Here is a 19,846-nt window from a genome sequence, read left to right on the forward strand (position 1 = left end):
GATAACCCAAACACATCAGAACAAGGGTCACTGATAACCCAAACACAACAGAACCAGGGTCACTGATAACCCAAACACACCAGAACCAGGGTCACTGATAACCCAAACACACCAGAACAAGGGTCACTGATAACCCAAACACAACAGAACCAGGGTCACTGATAACCCAAACACACCAGAACCAGGGTCACTGATAACCCAAACACATCAGAACCAGGGTAACTGATAACCCAAACACAACAGAACCAGGGTCACTGATAACCCAAACACATCAAAACCAGGGTCACTGATAACCCAAACACATCAGAACCAGGGTCACTGATAACCCAAACACACCAGAACCAGGGTCACTGATAACCCAAACACACCAGAACCAGGGTCACTGATAACCCAAACACAACAGAACCAGGGTCACTGATAACCCAAACACATCAGAACCAGGATTACTGATAACCCAAACACATCAGAACCAGGGTCACTGATAACCTAAACACAGCAGAACCAGGGTCACTGATAACCCAAACACAGCAGAACCAGGGTCACTGATAACCCAAACACATCAGAACAAGGGTCACTGATAACCCAAACACAACAGAACCAGGGTCACTGATAACCCAAACACACCAGAACCAGGGTCACTGATAACCCAAACACACCAGAACAAGGGTCACTGATAACCCAAACACAACAGAACCAGGGTCACTGATAACCCAAACACACCAGAACCAGGGTCACTGATAACCCAAACACATCAGAACCAGGGTAACTGATAACCCAAACACAACAGAACCAGGGTCACTGATAACCCAAACACATCAAAACCAGGGTCACTGATAACCCAAACACATCAGAACCAGGGTCACTGATAACCCAAACACATCAGAACCAGGGTAACTGATGATAATATGTTTGTGTTATGTTATTGAACCCACAAATGGTTTTAATCACAAACTGTTGACCTGCATGATAAATAATCTAATTACCCCCCCCCCCCCTTTTCCTCCGTTATTGCCCCCCCCCCCTTCCTGCGTTATTGTCCCCCCCCTTTTCCTCCGTTATTGCCCCCCCCTTTTCCTCCATTATTGTCTCCCCCCCCCCCCCCCAGTTGTCGAAGGCGTCGCTGCTGAAGTCGACGGCGGTGATGCAGGTTTTTGACTTCAACAGATTTTCCAAACACAACCTGATCGGAGAGCTGCGTCTGCCGCTGAGCAGCGTCGACTGGAACCACGTCATCGAGGAGTGGCAGGACCTCGCCGAGCCGGCCAAGTTCGAGGTTTCCCTATCTGCTTTACAGTCACCATGCAGGCAGATAAAACTTTAAAAAAAACGCAATTTAATTTAAAGTAATTTCATTTTAATTTGAAGTTTTATTGAATTTTATTCAAATAATTATATTTTGAAATACAGTTTTTGTATTTCAAAATATAATTGTTTTTAATAAGTTTTACATTTCCAGATTTTAAAATCTTTTGTATTTTCAAGCTTTCAATTTAGAATGTATTTTATTTATTATTAGTTTTTTTATTTATTCTAAAATGAGGTAGCGTTTATATTTCCCTCTCTGGTTTAGTTTCCTTCACAATTACATTTGTTTTCCAAAGTGAATCTGAGGCTTCAGAGTCCCTGCAGCACAGAAACCTCCAGGTCCAGTGAGAGGATGCATTTCCATTTGCTGATGGTGTTTATCTCCCTGCAGGAGGAAGAGCTGGGGGAGATCTGCTTCTCCCTGCGCTACGTTCCCTCCGCCGCCAAACTGACCGTGGCGATCCTGGAGGCCAAAAACCTGAAGAGCATGGACATGGGGGGGAGCTCAGGTCAGCCGGGACATCCCTCATCCTCTGAACGGGGAAACATTACCAATCAATACTTTAATAGTAGAGCAAATAATCAGCTTTTGATTTTTAGAATCACTTGATCAGCTGGGTATTCGTGCCATTGAAGGGCAAAAATAAATCCGTGGCAGAGGAGGCGATAATGTTCCTAACATTTCACAAGCAGAAAAGGTGAACATCTGATAGCAACGACTCCACGCCATTGTAGGAAAACCTGTTGAAAAGAACTGGAGGTGAATTGTAATCTGAGGTGGAAAATCTGAACATTTGTGGAAGGCTAACATTAAACTACATTTTCACAAATTTAGAACAAAACAATGACTTTAATTCGGTGATTTTAATCCTGAATCAGCAACATGACCCAATGCCGAGACTCTAAGGACCACATTATCTGTGCGTTGCCCCCCTCCCTGACTCAGTGGTGTATTATTACCTAAAATGGCATGGTAATACCACGTCATATCTTATGAAATGAATCTCCTGGGTGCTGTCCGGACGCAATCAACATAATTCAACATACATTTTCTCCTGATTATTAAATACAAGTGAATGGGTGAGAAAAGAACCACTTCCGGTTTCAGAGTAAAAGCACAAGAATCTCCAACCAGCTGAATTCTGAGACAGCAAATCAATAACGTTGAGTCGAAATATTGAAAGAAACAAACGTGTTTAATATTATTCATATTTATTTCACCCCAAAAAATGAAAGGAGAGAAAAGTTAGTAATAGGGAAGAGAAATCGCCTCCTTTAAATAAAAGGGAAAGCCATTGTGGACGTAAGAAATATCTTTACAGAAACCAAAACATATTTTCAGGAACACATTCTACTATTTCTTTTATTTCAAGGGAAAAATTCTAGTTTTTAAAATTTATTTTTGGAAAAAGTTGTAGTTTTTTATTTCTGGGGGAAATAGCTGAAGTTTTTGCAGATTTCTTTTATTGTTATTTGAGTAAAAAAAGCCTTAATATCAGAAAACAAAGTTTTGGACGGTGATTAAAAAAAGATGTTCCTTGAAGAAAAGTTCTGGTATTTTTAGGCAAACTAAACTTTTAATTGGATGAAAAAAGGTGCCGTATTATCATCTGTTCACATCTAATGTTTTTATTTTGCAATCCAGGGAAATCAATCAAACTGGTGATTTGATCAAATCTGTAATCGAGTTTAATCACATTGTCTTTTAATTTGGGGAATATCAATCAAACGGGTTTATTCCTTTTAAAGGTTTTCATTTCTGATGATGATTCATGATGGAGGTCTGACAGTCTTGGATCACAGTAAATATTATCCTCTCCAGGGAGATTCATTTCAGCTGTTTTGAAATTCAACATCTTAGAAGAGTACCTTTGGAAGCCCACAGGGGACTATTTCATTACTAAGATATAATTCCACAACAGCGTTAGAATTTAGTAAGGAAGTGATGGGGATGGAGTTAAACTTAAATAATCCAAATAGAGTTTTTACAAACATTTATGGACTTAGATAAAAATATTGATTTATGTTATTTAAATGGTAATCTGAATTAAAAAATGAAAATATGAATACAACTAAATAAATAATGAACATTAATAACAACAACAATACAATGAATTGTGTTTAAATCATATTTTGTAATAACACATATATTATTTACCCGTTATTATATTATATGAAATACATTTACATGTCACCACGCCGTCAGCCCTCCCATCAACACCTCTCAGGACACAATTTAAATGAAATATGTAAAGAATAATGATTACATGAAGGTGTCAATCCCAGAATAACACTGTAACCTTTGCCTTTACTTAAAGAGATGTGTTCTGTTTTTGTTGTAGTCACAGCCACTCCCGGGACAAGTAAAGCTTTCTATTTTATCTTTTTCAATTCCAGTTCATTCCCACTGTTTACGCTCAGGGTTAATCATGTGTTTCTGTTCATTGCAGATCCCTACGTGAAGGTGCAGTTGGCTCTGGACAAGAGAAAGTGGAAGAAGAGGAAGACGTCGATGAAGAAGAGGACGCTGAACCCGTACTACAACGAGTCCTTCACCTTCGATGTGACCTTTGAACAAATCCAGGTGAGCGACGACAGATACACAATACAGACTTCTTAATGTTTGGGACGGTTTGTTTGGGCCTTTGTTTCAGAGACAGATTATCCCTGAGTGGGACATTTTAACTGTCACAACGCCGGCTTTTATTGTGAAAGGGCAGCAGCAGGAAGTGGTGTGTTAGCATAGCACCTTCATAGGTCGTACATAAATGACATTGATGACTAACCAGGGTAAAGAAAAATAATTGGAATACTATAAATTCATGACTCTAATGTATCAGGCCATTATTTGGAGAAGTTAAGTCATTATTTAGAAAAATAATAACAATAATTAAACTTTTAGATATGGAGTCATTCATTGAGATATAGAGTCATTACTTTACTGTACTATTGGAGATATTTAGTCATCATGTTTGGGAGAAATGAAGTCATTATTTGAGATAACTTGGTCATTATATTTGATATAAATTCATGACTCTAATGTATCAGGCCATCATTTGGAGAAGTTAAGTCATTATTTTGACGTTTTCATTATTTGACTAACGTTAATCATGACTTTCAGATACAAACACATTACTTTAACATACTGTATTATTATGTGGAGGTATTGAGTCATTATTTGGAGATACTAAATCATTATATTAGTGAAAGTTTGGCTTTTATTTTGCAATACTTAGTACTTACACACTTTCAAATTAGAAGAGTAACAGATTAAAACTAGACAAACCTGACTGAGTTTACATCTCTAACTCTTCTTCTGTGGTTCCCAGAGGGTGAACCTGGTGATCTCGGTGTGGGACCACGACGCCATGACCCGTAATGACGCCATGGGGAAGATCTTCCTGGGCTGCGACGCCTCGGGGAACCAGCTGCGGCACTGGGCCGACATGTTGTCCAACCCGCGGCGCCCGGTCGCCCAGTGGCACAGCCTGCTGACGGCCGAGCAGGTCAACGCCACGCTGACCCTGAAGAAGAAGATCCCGCTGCAGAGCAAACTGCCCTTCCTCAAGGACACATGAGGGCTTTCCCCATGCAGAGAGAGGAGACTTAAATAACAGTTTATACGGAAACACATTTCAGACGATGTGATGATGAACGACACATCCTGCAAGTCCTTATAACCAGAAGACATGTCAAAACTAAGACTTAGTATGTCAATACTCACTAAGTTCCTCTAAGCGACGGCTAATTAGGCCAAATGAGTGATTAATATTGGGAAACAATGATCTAGTATTCCATGATAAGGACTCATAGTGTCAAAATAAAGACTTGTGTGTCAAAAATAGTGATTTATAATTCAAAATAATGACCTAGTTTAACAACATTGGTGATGTTAAATGCCAAAACAATGACTTGATCCTTTTGTATGGAAAGCTAATCCGTCGTCTTATTTTTGTTCCAGCTCCGACATCTTCAAGATAATCCTGCTCTCCTTAAATTCATCCAAATGATTACTTTGTATTTTAGGTGAATGATTGTATTTATGATGTAATGGTGTTTTCAGTAACCTAAGCACTTTGTTCTTCCTGTATGAATCATATCAAAGGAGACTAATTCCCCCCTGATACTCTGGGACATTTGCTGTCATTTCTATTAAATATATTTTATGAAATCACGATGTTGTGTTCACGATCAGGTTCAACATCTCTGTTTTTATCACAGATTAGGTCCGGATCCAACAGATTTTTACCGGTCGTTTTGTGCCTCCATACCCTCCAGGTTTAGATGAGGGACTTTAATTAAGACTGGAGACCAATCAAGCTGAGTCAGCAGGGTGTCTTCCTGCTGCTTCAGGCCTCCAGAGGTCCGACTCATTAAATCTTCCCCGATCTCAGGAGGAAACTGAGGGCTTTGATTTTTACCGTCAGTCTGCACCTGAGGCTGAAAACGATCTCATTTACCTGCAGGAGGAAATAACCGAGGCAACGGGCGGGACGCCCAGAACACCTCAAACATGTTGGGGTGTTATCACAGGGAAGACGTGGATGCAGGCGTGCTACTTTTATCTCTTTGAAATGAGAAAATGTTATACAAAATAGACCAAAACATTAAAACTTAGGTTATAAAAATGTAGATATGACTAAAGGTGTATAAACTAGGGTTTGTAGCCTCCCTAATACAATTAAATATTGCAGGAATTAGTCAGCCTGAAATAAGGTCTGTGGTTAACACAAGCTGAAGACATTTTAACCTTTTGTTCTAAAACACAACACGTGGAGTCATGTGACCGTGCTGTAGTTCCTTTATAGCCCAACATTAGCCTCCTTTAGTTTAGCAGTGGTGACGTGAAGTCATGTGACCGTGCTGTAGTTCCTTTATAGCCCAACGTTAGCCTCCTTTAGCTTAGCAGTGGTGACGTGAAGTCATGTGATCGTGCTGTAGTTCCTTTATAGCCCAACATTAGCCACCTTTAGCTTAGCGGTGGTGACGTGAAGTCATGTGACCGTGCTGTAGTTCCTTTATAGCCCAACATTAGCCTCCTTTAGCTTAGCGGTGGTGACGTGAAGTCATGTGACCGTGCTGTAGTTCCTTTATAGCCCAACATTAGGCCTCCTTTAGCTTAGCGGTGGAGACGTCAAGTCATGTGACCGTGCTGTAGTTCCTTTATAGCCCAACATTAGGCCTCCTTTAGCTTAGCGGTGGAGACGTGAAGTCATGTGACCGTGCTGTAGTTCTTTATAGCCCAACATTAGCTTTTTACTTCAGAAATCACAAAGCGGTGTTATCTGAAGATTATCCTGCTGAATTGAAGGTTTATTTGACACACAGGTTATTATCTGAAATTATCCAAAATCAAATGGAGGAATCCCATTGGACCGGAGAGATGCTGCCTTCAGGATCTGCGTACAAAAATCCATCATCACTGCACCACTGTATGCAGTGTTATCTGAAAGAAAACAGCTTTAATAATCTTTTTTAAAGCATCTGAACATAAATGAGACTTAATCTCAAACATAGACAGAAAAACCAGTAAAATAAAGATATCATTTAAGGTGATAATGTGTGATAATAAGTGTGTGTGTGGAGCCAGAAGAGTGTGTCCTCCTCATGCAGACAGACGTGGCTTTCATTGTCGGCCTTATCTCCTGTGAATTTCCCCGCCTGCCTGCAGGTTATTGACAAAGGCAGCTAGATACACTCACACTTCATTATGGAGAGCCGTGACATCAGCAGGACGGCGGGTTACCAGGATACCTGAAGAGAGGCCGCGGCCATCCAATTAAATACAAGAAGAAGAAGAAGGAAAAAATAACCCAGCCTCCAGATCTGCTCACAGATAACTACGAGCTGCAGCTGACACACCGAGAAGCAGCCGGACCAGTGCAGCACCAACACACACGGTGAGTCAAACACACTGAAGATTATCATCATTACTGTGTGTCTCTTCAGGGGAAGTCATGTTTCTTTAAAGGGTTTCTATATTTAACCATTTCATGCAACAACATATGGAAAATGTGAGAAAATGGAGGCAGAAAATAGATAAAATACACTGAAATGATAAGAGTTTGGACAGTTCTGCAGCATGTTAAAACTAGAGGACAGAAACATCCAATTTTAATTGTTAATTTTACTAACTTTGTCTCTTTGTGTCTGTAGATTCTTCCTAAATTCACCCAAAGTTAGGATTACATAATGCCTCAAAAGCATATTTAAACACAACACTTCAGAAGACATGTAATATAAAAAGGTTGTTAATGTCAGTAATGGAGTGGGGAAGTTTCATGGACAGATCTGTGAGTCATACTTTTTACCCCATTCACCTGTAGTGTGTACAAATATGACATTTGCAAAACACATATTTAATTAAAAAAAACCTTGTTATATAAAAATAAATTATATATAATATACATTTATATAAAAGGAAAGTCAGACTTTTAACAATCACCCAAGTGAAAGTCATAAGTTAAGGTAAATGTGCACACTGTGTTAGGTTTGTAACGTTGGATCAAACTCAATTCATCAAATCAACTAAAATGTAAAATAAATAATAAATATTTATAGAAATATAAACAAATATGAAGTTAAAACGTGCACATTATACACATACAAATAAATTGAGTATGAATTCATATTTAATATACATATTTGACTTCCTATCCACTGCATTTATTTAATAATATATATAATATACCTTAACAATATGACCAACACTTAAATTAGACTTTAAGATAAGGTCAAATATACTTTATTTATCCCAATTTGGGAAATGTTTTTGACACAGCAGCATAAATAAGACATTTCATATGAATTAGAGGGTAATAAAATAAAATACAAATAAAAAGCAAACAGAATATACATGTCATTGGGAGAAGGCTAAATAAAACACGCAAAGCAGTTAATATAGTTTCTTCATACACATTTCCCCACCTTTACCAGCTCTGAGAACACTTTAATGATCAATCATTATAAAACAGATCAGAGATATTATTCTGAAATGGACCAATCAGACAATGAGTACTTTTACTGTCGCTACTTTAAGTACATTTAGAGGAGAGTACTTTCTACTTTCACTGGAGGAACATTTAGAATACTTTTACTGTGACAGAGTATTCCTACACTCTGGTACTTCTACTTTACTCAAGTACAAGACCTGAGTACTTCTACTTTACTCAAGTACAAGACCTGAGTACTTCTACTAAGACCTGAGTACTTCTACTTTACTCAAGTACAAGACCTGAGTACTTCTACTTTACTCAAGTACAAGACCTGAGTACTTCTACTTTACTCAAGTGCAAGATCTGAGTACTTCTACTTTACTCAAGTACAAGACCTGAGTACTTCTACTTTACTCAAGTACAAGATCTGAGTACTTCTACCACCTCTCCCTGAACACTACCTGTAAGGCTTCGTTCAGGGAGACAAAACACCCTCCATCCTCCCTCCGCTCTCGCTGCTGGAGATGCTGCTCGGCTCATGCAGCTACCTGTTAGCCGGTCAACTAGTCTTCGTAGACCCGCATTAAATGGATCACATGTGTGGGTGTTTGTCACCGACGTGAGCCGGTGGTGTGTAGCGGCTCGTCGGGACTCAAGATGCGGTGGTAGCTTCGCAACAAGCCGCGAGGGAGCAGCGGTTAGCGGGTAGCTATAGTAACCAACGGGGGTTAGTAATGCTAACCAACGGCTATTCGTTACGCTAACCAACGGCTAGTCGTTATGCTAACAATCGGTGGTTACTTAGCCTCTTTTACCGAGTCGTCATGCTAGCCCTGGTCCCCGGTGTAGATGCTTTTTTTCTTTGCGACCCTACTCCCCCTCTCGGTTCAGAAATAACCGCTGGTTAGCGCCTCCATCAGTATAACGACGTGACTCACACTCTAGGCTAAGTTAGCTCGCTCGTTAGCGGCTAATTTATGCTAACAGTCAGTTAAAGCTAATTGTCGTAGTGGCCAACCGGTGCTACTACAACTGCCGTGACGTCATTGGGCCCAAAAAATACTTTTCCCCATTGACTTACATTAGGGACAGAGACGTCTGTCAATCGGAGGATGCTTTTTTAAAGGCTAAATTAACTACGCAGCAGGAACTCTTTGAACCCGTATTTAAATCATATGTGTCTAAACGTTGTAAAATCCGCTCAAAGCTGAATCCAGAGTGATTTCATCTCCATTCATTTGACTGAGAGCAGGGGGATAGGAGACGGGGCATAAGGGAAACCTCTACTGCGCATGCTCCATGGGCCCACGTACGGGTACTTTCGCTCAGGCCTTTTTGGCCTCATGCGCGACCGTGCAGCGCTCATAGGAATGAATGGAGCTCCAGTTCTCTTTGTAACGTCCATGGTCTCCACTGAAGCGATGTCTGTCCGATGGAGCTGAAGTGTGTCTCGGCTTGCTGAAGATGACGGGCCGGGGTTTTGTGGCTCTGTGTCAGCAGGATGATGGAAGCCGAGGAGGAGTGGAGGAACAAAGACCCGAGTGCACACAAACTACTGCTGGATAAAAAGGTGCTCTGCAAGCAGAATGGAAGGATCGGTGAGATGCTCTTATTATTAGTATGTCTTCTCCAAACTGTACATGTTAAACACTCATTTCAGGCTTTGATTTACTACAAGGTGACCTACAGTGGTTTTAAGTAACTAAGCACATTTACTCAAGTAAGTACAATTTGGAGATACCCTTTTCTTTAAATTAGTATTTCTATGTTTTGCTTCTTCATATTTCTACACTAATACAATTCAGAGGTAAATGGTGTACTTTTACTCCACTACATTTATTTAGTTGCTAGGCCGATTTGGATTACTGATGTGAAATATAATCAACCCTTAAATCAGACTTTAGTTCACCTGGAGTAAATTCAGCAGCTACCCTGCAGTATACAAAGCCATTTAAACTAGCTGCACCTTTACCATTTTGTACAAGAGTATTCCTACACTCTGGTACTTTTACTCAAGTACCAGATCAGAGTACTACTACTTTTACTCAAGTACCAGATCAGTGTACCTGTCCTTCTGACTACAAGGCGTCCCTCTCTCTCTGCAGGTATAGTGAGAACTCTCCACAGCCTGTTGAAGACACAGAACACTCTGCAGATTCAGTCCATCACCCGCTCAGAATGTGCTGGTAGGTTCAGATCCTCCATGGACAAATATCATGTCTATTTGATGCAATCTGAGCCTTGTGATGAAAGGAAACTTGAGTATTGTGAAATAAAAAGGTAATCAGAATCAGAAGAACTTTATTTATCCCAAACTGGGAAATGTTTGCATTGCAGCATCGAAATATAAAGCGAAGCAAAACAAATAATTAGAACTAAAAAATAAATATGAAATACACAAATGAACAAAAAGGCAACAACAATAAGATAATGTAAATGTTCAGTGTGAAGGAGTGCACGTTCAGTCCAGTTCACTGAGAGGCTGTGGAGCAGAGAGTCCTGCAGCCAGAGGGGAGTTATAGTACAGAGTTACTGCAGAGGGCAGGAAGGTTCTCCTGAACCTGTCCTTGTGACAGCGGAGCTGGAGCAGTCTGTTGGAGAAGGAGCTCCGCTGTCTGTCCAGCTGCAGGTGGAGAGGGTGGGTGGGTTATCCATGATGGACAGCAGTCTGTTCAGTCCTCCTCTCGACAAAAGTCTCAAAAGGGTCCAGTTTGATGCTGATGACCGAGCCAGCTTTCCTGATCAGTTTATGGATTCTGCTAGTGTCACCGGCTCTGATGCCGCCCCCCCCCCCAGCAGACGGCAGCAAAGTGCAGTAGCAACAACAGACTGGTAGCAGATCTCCAACATCTTGCTGCACACGTTGAAGGATCTCAGCCTCCTCAGGAAATAGAGTCGGCTCACCCCCTTCTTGTACACAGCGTCAGTGTTGGCCCTCCAGTTCAGTCCGTTGTGGAGGTGCACTCCCAGGTACTTGTAGTCCTCCACCACAGCCACATCCTCTCCCAGAATGCACAGGGGCAGTGGAGACGTCCTCTTCCTCCTGAAGTCAATGACCATCTCTGGTCTTGGCCACATTCAGAAGCAGATGGTTTCTTCCAGTCCACTCCACAAAACCCTCCACCAGCGCTCTGTACTCCTCCCCCCGTCCATCCCTTAAACACCCTACCACTGCAGGGTCATCAGAGAGCTCCTGCAGGTGGCATGACTCTGAGCTGTATTAAAGTCAGTGGTGTGTAAGGTGAACAGGAAGGGAGAAGCACAGTCCCCCAAATATCTCAAAAAAAGAGTTTGTATTTAAATAATGATTTAGTATCTCAAAAATACAAGATGTATACGTTTTACTATCAGAATATAATGAAGTAATATAGATTAGATACTTATTTCAATATTCATTGTTTTGAGCAACATTGTAATGAAAATGAATTTTTAAGGATCCTTCTTTGTCACGGCTTTCTCTTCTTCTGTCAGAAATTGACTCTCCGTTAATAGAATTTTGTCCGGATAGAAAATGTAAATTAATCTGTGGATTCAGGCAGTGCAGAGACTCTGTACGGAGAGAGATTACATGCAGCATCCGGTTAGCTGAGTCCTATTTACTGTATGTAACGGGGCATTTGAAAGCATGATTACTTCTTGGATGAGGTCCAGCTAGAGCTCCATGTATTCATGAAAGTCAAAGAGCTCAGAATCCGTTTTTCTGAAGGGGAGATCCCTGACATTCATATAAATCGGATCTTTCAGTAGGATAATCTCCACAAGTCCATAAGTAACTTCTTTCACAGTTTTGAAGGTATTTTCCAAACTCATCAAAGACTCTTTTAAACACATTTGGATGAAAACATATTAAACAAGCAAGCAAGAATCAAATCGGGACAGCAGTGTATGGCGGGCCAGGGGGGGATTTAATATTTAAGAAAAAACAGAGACAATAAAGATGTACATTTACAGGAAAAAAACAAAATACATAAAAAATTGAATCTTCTTTGAAATTATAAATCGTACTTTTGCTTTGAGATTTTCTCAGATTTAAGTCACAAAAAAAACAATTTCTTATCACTTTTTGTTCCAAATGTGTTCATTTCTTAGATAATCTGAGGCTTTTTTACCTCATTGTTTAATCTTCATAATTCCTTTTTTCAATTCTACAATGGCCCTAAAATCCTGTCCTACACAAACACTGTAACCCCAGGAAATCAGACCCCCCCCCCCCCTCACTGATTCCTCCACCGTGTTTGATGTGTAACGTTGACCTCACACTGTCCTCCCGTGTGACCCAGGCTCCTGTCCGGATCTCATGATGAGTAGGAGCGATCACACCGATGCCAGGCCCGCCCCCGTGGCCCTCACCCCCCAGCTCCCCCCCAGAGCCCACCGGCCCCTCTGCATGTCGGTCTCCTCCGACAGCAGCGGACGCTTCAAAGCTCTGGAGACGCAGGAGTGGAAGAACAACCTTAAAGCTCAGGTATGAACGAGTAGTACGAAGTGTTCAAAGAACGATTCATATCTGTTGGTGTTAAAAAAATACAATTAACAACAAACTCATGAAGTCAGAATCAGTTCAGTGAGACTGATTACGTCATACAGTCTGCTCACAGATATCTGAACTATCATTTAAAAAGCTTTATATGTAAAGAAATGTGGTCCAGTCTTACAAGGTGTGTGTTGCAGATGGAGCAGGCCCACAGTGCAGGAGCAGCAAGCAGCACCGGGTCCCTGGAGCGAGCCTCCCTGTTCTGCTCCTCCAGCTCCGGCCTCTCCTCCCCCGTGGAGATCCTCAACAAGAGCAAGTCCTCCAGCCGCTTCTCGCTCTTCTCCCCGCCCTGGAACAGCAGCTCGGAGTCAGACTCCAACCCTCCGTCTCGCTCCGGCTCCAAGAAGCTGCGCAACTACAGCCGCAGAGCCGCCACGGGGCCCGCCGGCGCCAGGGGCCCCGACACGCCCGAGCCCAAACCCGGCGGCCCTGAACACTTCCAGTACTCCGAACCAGTCATCTCCAGGGTGACAGACTACATCTACGTGGGCAACCTGAACGCGGCATACAACGGGCGCTCGCTGTGCCGCAACAACATCGACAGCATCATCGACATGAGCAGCGTGCCAGGGGAGCCGGGCCCCAGCCTCAACCTCATCCCGTGCACCTGCTCCCGCGGTGCCCGACACAGCTGGTCCCGCCTCAAGGTGGACATCGGGGACGTGCCGGACGCTCTGGGCGACGGGCCGGCACTGAAGCAGCGGTGCTTCGAGGACATCAACGAGTGCATCGGCGCCTCCACGGAGAAGAGGAAGCGCGTCCTGGTGCACTGCAGGGACGGCTTCTCGCTGGCCCCCACCTGCATCATCCAGTACCTGATGGTGAAGCAGAACATGAGGCTGATCGCCGCCTACGAGCTGCTGAGGGCCCGGTACCCCGTCAACATCCGGGAGCGCCACCAGAACGTCTTGGTGAGCCTGGAGAGGGCCCTGCGGCCCGGAGGCAACGTGGACCCCGAGTGCTTCAAACAGGCCATCTCGCGCAAAGTGGCGTGGACCTGACTACGTTTCCCATCATGCTCGGCTGCAGCTCCGGACTCTCTTTACTCCTCCAGCCTCCCGTGGTGCAGGAATGAGTCCCCCAACCCTGAAGTGAGTCGGCATTTTAGCAGTTCCCTCTTCCCGAAGTCAGGATGTGTTTCTGGTTGTTATCCTGAAATACCAAATTCACACAGAGAAATCCCATTGGACCAGGGAGATGTTGCCTTCAGGGTCCATCACAGAAACACGGCATCCCTGCACCGCTCTGCACCACTCTGTTGGATTCTCTAAAGACCTCTCTACCACCCCCCCCCCCCCCTGTGGATAAACTGGATATAATTGTCCCCACTTGAGTTCAGTGGTTGTAAAAGTTCTGATGTATTTCCTCTTCAAACCTGTAAATGTGACCCCCCCGCCCACAATAGACTTCAGTGTAACAAACGCAGCTTCTCGGTGGTGTGATGGTGTTGGCTGTGTAGTTGATATTGTCCTGCTTCAGTTGTGTGCCATGCCGTCGTGGTGGTGTTTCATATCAGGGGAAGATCTCAGGAGATTATTGATGTCAAACCAGTACAGGGTGGGAACCACTCAATGGGTCAGTCAGCGTCCCCGTTTACACCTGGCACTCAAATGCATCTCAGGGGGCTCTGAGTGAGGTTTCCAAAGGCTTTGAACAGCAGAGTATTGTTCAGACGTCCAGACATAACTTTAAAGTTAGCTTCAAAAGCCACTGGTTAGTGCAGGATTATGGAAGGAAAGGTGGGAAAACTACCTGTTGCTAAACCACGGCTTATTCCCACAGGTCCTTGAAATCCCTAAAATGTTCTGAATAGCGACCAAGAGTCAAGGTGCTTTGAGATATCTATGAGCCTCAGGTGTGTCATATTTCAAGCGGACCTTCGTTGAAGAAGTGTGACGGTAATTGACTTTGGAAAACCTTGAATTTGATTAAGAAGATGTAGCAACCCTGCTAATAACTCAACAGTATTCACACCAAAACCAGAGTCGATGTGTGTGAATTTGCTCCTAATTATGGCACATTTTGTGTGCTGCTTGAACGTCTTGAAGGCATGTCAGCATTGAGGGTCTCCTGCTGTGACGGACATTAAATCAAACATCAATGAAACGGTTATTTCAAGCATCTGTGGGCCCCTGTCGTCTATAAACAATAACGTTGCTACTGTATTTATGCCTCATTTAAATGACGTTGATGGAGGAGCTACCTTGCTAGCATGGCTCTGACAGATCCAAACTCCAATCAGGAAACGAGCGTTTTAAAGCTTGTCGTCGTGCAGAGAAAGCAGACAAGGATTTTACACATTTGCATAATGTTAGTCATTTTGGCATCCCTTTTTTAACAATTAAAACACTGCACAATTGTTACTTTTGGGTAAATTATGTCATAGTAAATGAGATTAATTTAGCTGTGTAAATAACCTTAATAATCCGATGTTAGTTACAGGTTTAACCAAAACTAAAGGAGGATTTTAAAGGGACTCCTCCTCAAACAGAGAAGTCATGCTGTCTCAAAACACCCCTCCCTACCTAACGCTTGAGCCTGAAGGGACAGCGTTAGATTCATCGCTGCCTCACCTGAGTACGATTTGAATGCAGTAAAATCAAGTTTAAAGTGGAAACGAAACACAATCAGTCACCGGAGATGCGTTTTATAAATATTTCTGATGCCAGGTGTGAACTGCAATCCGCAAACATGTTAGCCTCCTTTAATCTGGATCTTTGTTTACTTCCTAATAATCTGTTCTGCCGGTAGTCTTGGATGTTTTAGCCGTTGAGAAACCCTGCTAAAGCGGAGCTGCTGACCCCCTGAAGAAGTGTTTTATCATTATGGGATATACATCACTGACTCTGCTTCTATCGCACGAGGGAACTTTGCACATGGACCCGCGTTTCAAATCCTCGGTTTTATCGTTGTGGTGGTACTCGATGGAAGGCCCGACCTGTCCTCTGTGAGGAAGAGACCGCCGCCCCGTGGTTTGACCCCCCGTTGGTGGTGCCCTCACCGCGGCTGCTCTGTGAATGACTGTCCGTGTCCCTGCAGTGGAGCTGGGTGACGTCTGTGGATTATCAGTATTATCGTGTCGTGCCACTACACTCCAGGGGCCAGCACGGCCAGAGGGGGTTTTGCACTACTCACCGGGTCGTCCAACGTGCAACCATCGCCGTTTACTTTGTTATGGTTTGAGCTGTGCTTATTTTGGGCGTGATTACATGTGAGGGTACGTCCGCCTGATAGTTGATGGTTTAATTAAAATGTCTACATGTTTCACTCGCTCTGTATTCCCTGAAAACCTGCCTTTGTTTTTATTTATCCGATCCAGGGGTTCTACAACGAGACGTCAGAGCTCCGTAACAACAAAGCTGTCTGCCGTCTGACGCTCGATTTCACACCATTATACCGTTTTCATGAACAGAATAGTGTTTTCTGGCATCACTTTAACATAATGTTTTATTTGACCACGTTGGTCTCAAGCAATCCGTGCAACAACTTTACCCAGGGAAATGTTTTATAAAAATCACTTTCAATCAGTAAATGTCAACGATTTGACCGGTGCTCACTAAGGGCTAAAACTTCAATATTTAAATGATACTTTAGTCAATAAAGGGAAGACTATGGTGAAAAAGTGTCTCAGATTAATTCAAGGTCTTTATTTATCTGGGCAAAAAAAATCCAAATAATTGTGAGGAAAGAAGGATTGATAAATGACTCAAAGGATTGAAGATCCGAAACCTGTCTGATTAGTTTCCTGATTATGTAGTTATATTTAATTCCCTAGAGGATGATTTTGGATATGAAGCTTGGCTCACAATAAGAAGCTAAACCCTTATTAAATAAGAACCTGTCACAGAGTATAGCAATGCTGTTCGGGTTAAGGAGACATAAAGGTGTCTTGAAGAACCTGTAGGATGCCTTTATCAGCTGCGGCTCGGGTCAGCAGGATACGATTGGACGGAGACTTTCAGGGAGCTTAGTTTGGATGCATTGGGGACGTTTCATTGCATAGGGGTTATAAATATAAATGCACGTTTTAAACTATGAAATGTGAAGCCCTCAGCAGCCTGGACCTCGTTAAAGTCAGCAACTATAGACCTGCTTCTTTATTTGATCAGCTGGACGTTTGAATTGGATAGTTTTTTCTTCACCTAGAATAATAAAATCCTCTAAATTCGTTAGCCAGTTAAGTTTGATTCAAGTTAGCTAACGGTTCGAAGAACTTTAAAAGACTGTAATCATAGGTTTGTTGAGCTACGAGTCATGAAGCCTCTAAGAAAACTTGTACTGATCTGCAATTTAGAAGCGAGTCCCTGTTGGATCCTTCTTCAGTTCAACAGAGGTCATTTCCACCCGGTGTAAGCTAGCTGAGTTTGGCTCTGGTATGCTAACGGGTCATTGAACCTCAAACAAACCGTTGAAAACAATTTACACATAATTCGTTAGCTAACCAGATCCAAGCTTTACTAGCTTACTGTTTATTAGTATCCTGGGCCCTGCCGCGGTGCCCTTGAGCACGGCACCAGAGCTGAAGAATATCCGTTCATGATCCAAAAACATCCTGTAAATTCTGACATCACATCTGAAAACCACACAGTTTCCATTCATGGCAGCCGGAGTGAGACTCCGTTGTTCAGGACTTATTTTCAACATTTTGACATTAACCCCCCCGACATGTGAGCGGTGTGGCGGGCATGGAAGAGTATGGTGCCTTCTTCTGGAGTCGTCTCGTGACCGTTGGGTGACATTCGCACACTCTGTGACTTTACCTTCTCTATATTTTGTGTACGGTGGTCCTTGCTGTAATATATTGGCTAGTGATTTGTGCGCAGTGCCGCTGTTTCAGAAGAAGAGGATATATCTCACTGACTAAATCTACATATTTTGGTTCAATCCCTTTGTTTTAAAGTCATCTTACCTAAAGTTTCCCTAACTCGTTCTCTCAGGTGATTTCTCAGTGGCCCAGAATGTTCTCAATGAAGACGATATTCAGAAATGTGAAGCGGTGTATTTCTCATGTCATGTTTCTGAAAGTCAGATATCATTTGTACTGTTGAAATATTAAAGAAAAGGATGTAAGCTCTGCCGTTGTGCTTACTTTGCAAATGAACCATGCACTAAAAAGGATGTTAAAGAGGCTTTTTGGGGGGGTCTTCCCTCTCCTGAAGAGTGTCATACAGGTTTTAGTGCATGTAAAGGTCTGCCCAGGCTAAAATTGAACATTGCCTCATGAACATGTGACAGTAGAGGCACAACATACTGGAAAAAAACCTGGAACCTGGACATGAACAGAATAGAAGAAAGCATAGCTTATACTGAAAGTATCCCTCCCGTTAGTCATCCAGGATAAAAGAAAAAGACAAATCAATAATTAAATATGCACACAAGCTAAATTCTATAAATACATGCACATGTACACCGGGGAAAGAAAATAATGTGAAACAAATGACTACAAGTTCATGTTCAAATAAAAAGACAGAATAAATTATCATCCTATTAAAAATATCATGCAAATACAATATAAATATAATATAATAATAATTATCATTATTATTGATGAGCAAAGAATACAAAATAAAACAAGAGGCACAGCAGCTCGGTACTGTATACACATTTTGGGATAATTGCTGATTTGAAACCATTATCACGATCATTGTTCTTGATTCTGCCGGAGAGGGGGGGGTTTGTTTCAAAACTCGCTGCTGTATTTAAACCCCTGGCTAACATACAATATGCAAGAAACGATAACGATCTGAGGGGGAGTGGCGCACTACTGCCTCCTGTGGCTGAAACAGGTATTACAACAACAAACAGACTGGGAACTATAAGAGAAATGAACCCCGGCAAAACTGCTTTAAACCTGTTATTAAGACAAAACCATTTGAGAACAGACTCAGTAAAAGGATCCCCAAAGAGTGGAAGTGGTTTCCTCTCAGGGCCTCCGTAAATAAATCAGTACCCTACACACGTTTCTGTGCTGAGCAGATCTGCTGTGATTCTGTCATCGCTGTAATTTGCCGTCCTCTTCATCAGGAGATGTCTAAACTTTCTATTTCAGTCTCATCCTCTCACCACATGGAGCAGGGCCGGACTGGGTGGGTTTAGTCCCGGGCTGGAGGAGAAAGCTATATAAAAACAACTCTAAAAGCCATGGCATCCACCATGGCTTCACTACTAACTAACCTCCTCACTGGGATCAATTGGAATTAATTGGAATTTAGAGTAATTTATAACAATTTTAAAATATTACAAATATTGTTGAGGTTTGTGGTTAAATGTTCTCCCTTTTTATAAACTCATTTTAAAATAATAATTTAATATATAACGTTAAATATTATAACCATTTATTCTGACAAAATCAAAATCATTTTGGTTTATCTGTCTCTTTTTCTCTCGGTATCAATATTTAAATGTTTTAAAATAATAATTATTTATATAAATGGTGTAGGCAGTTAAAGGGTCTCTGCTTCCCCCAGTAATGAATTCTCTATTTTCGGCTCCACTTGCTGCGGTTTGTCCGTCAGCATCAGCCACGACTGAAGCTCTGGTGAAGAACAGGCAAATGTTGTTCTGCTGCAACACCTGTCAGAAACACATTAGTGTGAAATGATAATATCAGAATCAGAGATACTTTGTTTATCCCATGGGGGAATTACGCTAAGCTAAAGGAGGCTAATGTTGGGCTATAAAGGAATTACAGCACGGTCACATGACTTCACGTCTCCACCGCTAAGCTAAAGGAGGTGTTAGAAATAAGCAATATATTGAAACGAAATATTAAAAGATAATTCACTGTTTCTGGACGGAGCATATATGTCCAATTCCGGTAGTATTACCGGATGTTGTTTTTAGCCTCAGATAGCATGTAGCTAATATTGTATTGTATATATGAGCAGAGGGAGAAGGACGCGTGGAGTTACATACTAAACACACCGCCTCTACCTCTCAGTCATTGATGCTGCAATGATACTATTGCGTGTTTAATAACTGATAAACCTCAGAAGGATTCACTAACAAGATGGCGACGGTGACGTCATAAGAGGACCCGCCCCCGACGACGTCAGCCTATAGAAGAATCCGG

The 19,846-nt window shown here is 42.2% G+C and overlaps 2 protein-coding genes across 7 annotated transcripts in view; both read left to right on the forward strand.

The window, feature by feature from the left end:
• syt8 (synaptotagmin VIII) overlaps nucleotides 1-5,479 on the forward strand; it is a 17,677-nt gene extending 12,198 nt beyond the window's left edge. For 2 of the 6 annotated variants that reach the window (XM_063874347.1, XM_063874358.1), the window contains exons 6-9: nucleotides 1,106-1,273; nucleotides 1,697-1,814; nucleotides 3,624-3,889; nucleotides 4,635-5,479. In XM_063874347.1, coding sequence (XP_063730417.1) covers nucleotides 1,106-1,273; nucleotides 1,697-1,814; nucleotides 3,624-3,889; nucleotides 4,635-4,883 — 801 coding nt within the window. In that variant the 3' untranslated portion in view covers nucleotides 4,884-5,479. The remainder of the gene's footprint in view (nucleotides 1-1,105; nucleotides 1,274-1,696; nucleotides 1,815-3,623; nucleotides 3,890-4,634) is intronic. The other 4 variants (XM_063874375.1, XM_063874384.1, XM_063874365.1 and 1 more) reach the window with 4 other exon arrangements.
• Nucleotides 5,480-8,745: 3,266 nt separating this feature from the next.
• LOC134873894 (uncharacterized) lies at nucleotides 8,746-17,848 on the forward strand. The gene is made up of 4 exons (XM_063897800.1): nucleotides 8,746-9,838; nucleotides 10,346-10,426; nucleotides 12,521-12,705; nucleotides 12,912-17,848. Exons 1-4 carry the CDS (start codon nucleotides 9,742-9,744, stop codon nucleotides 13,773-13,775), a joined length of 1,227 nt encoding a protein of 408 aa, XP_063753870.1. The 5' UTR covers nucleotides 8,746-9,741; the 3' UTR covers nucleotides 13,776-17,848.
• The last annotated feature ends 1,998 nt before the right edge of the window (nucleotides 17,849-19,846 follow it).

The sequence above is a fragment of the Eleginops maclovinus genome, chromosome 2 (genome assembly GCF_036324505.1).
Source record: "Eleginops maclovinus isolate JMC-PN-2008 ecotype Puerto Natales chromosome 2, JC_Emac_rtc_rv5, whole genome shotgun sequence".
NCBI classification, from domain to species: Eukaryota; Metazoa; Chordata; class Actinopteri; order Perciformes; family Eleginopidae; genus Eleginops; species Eleginops maclovinus.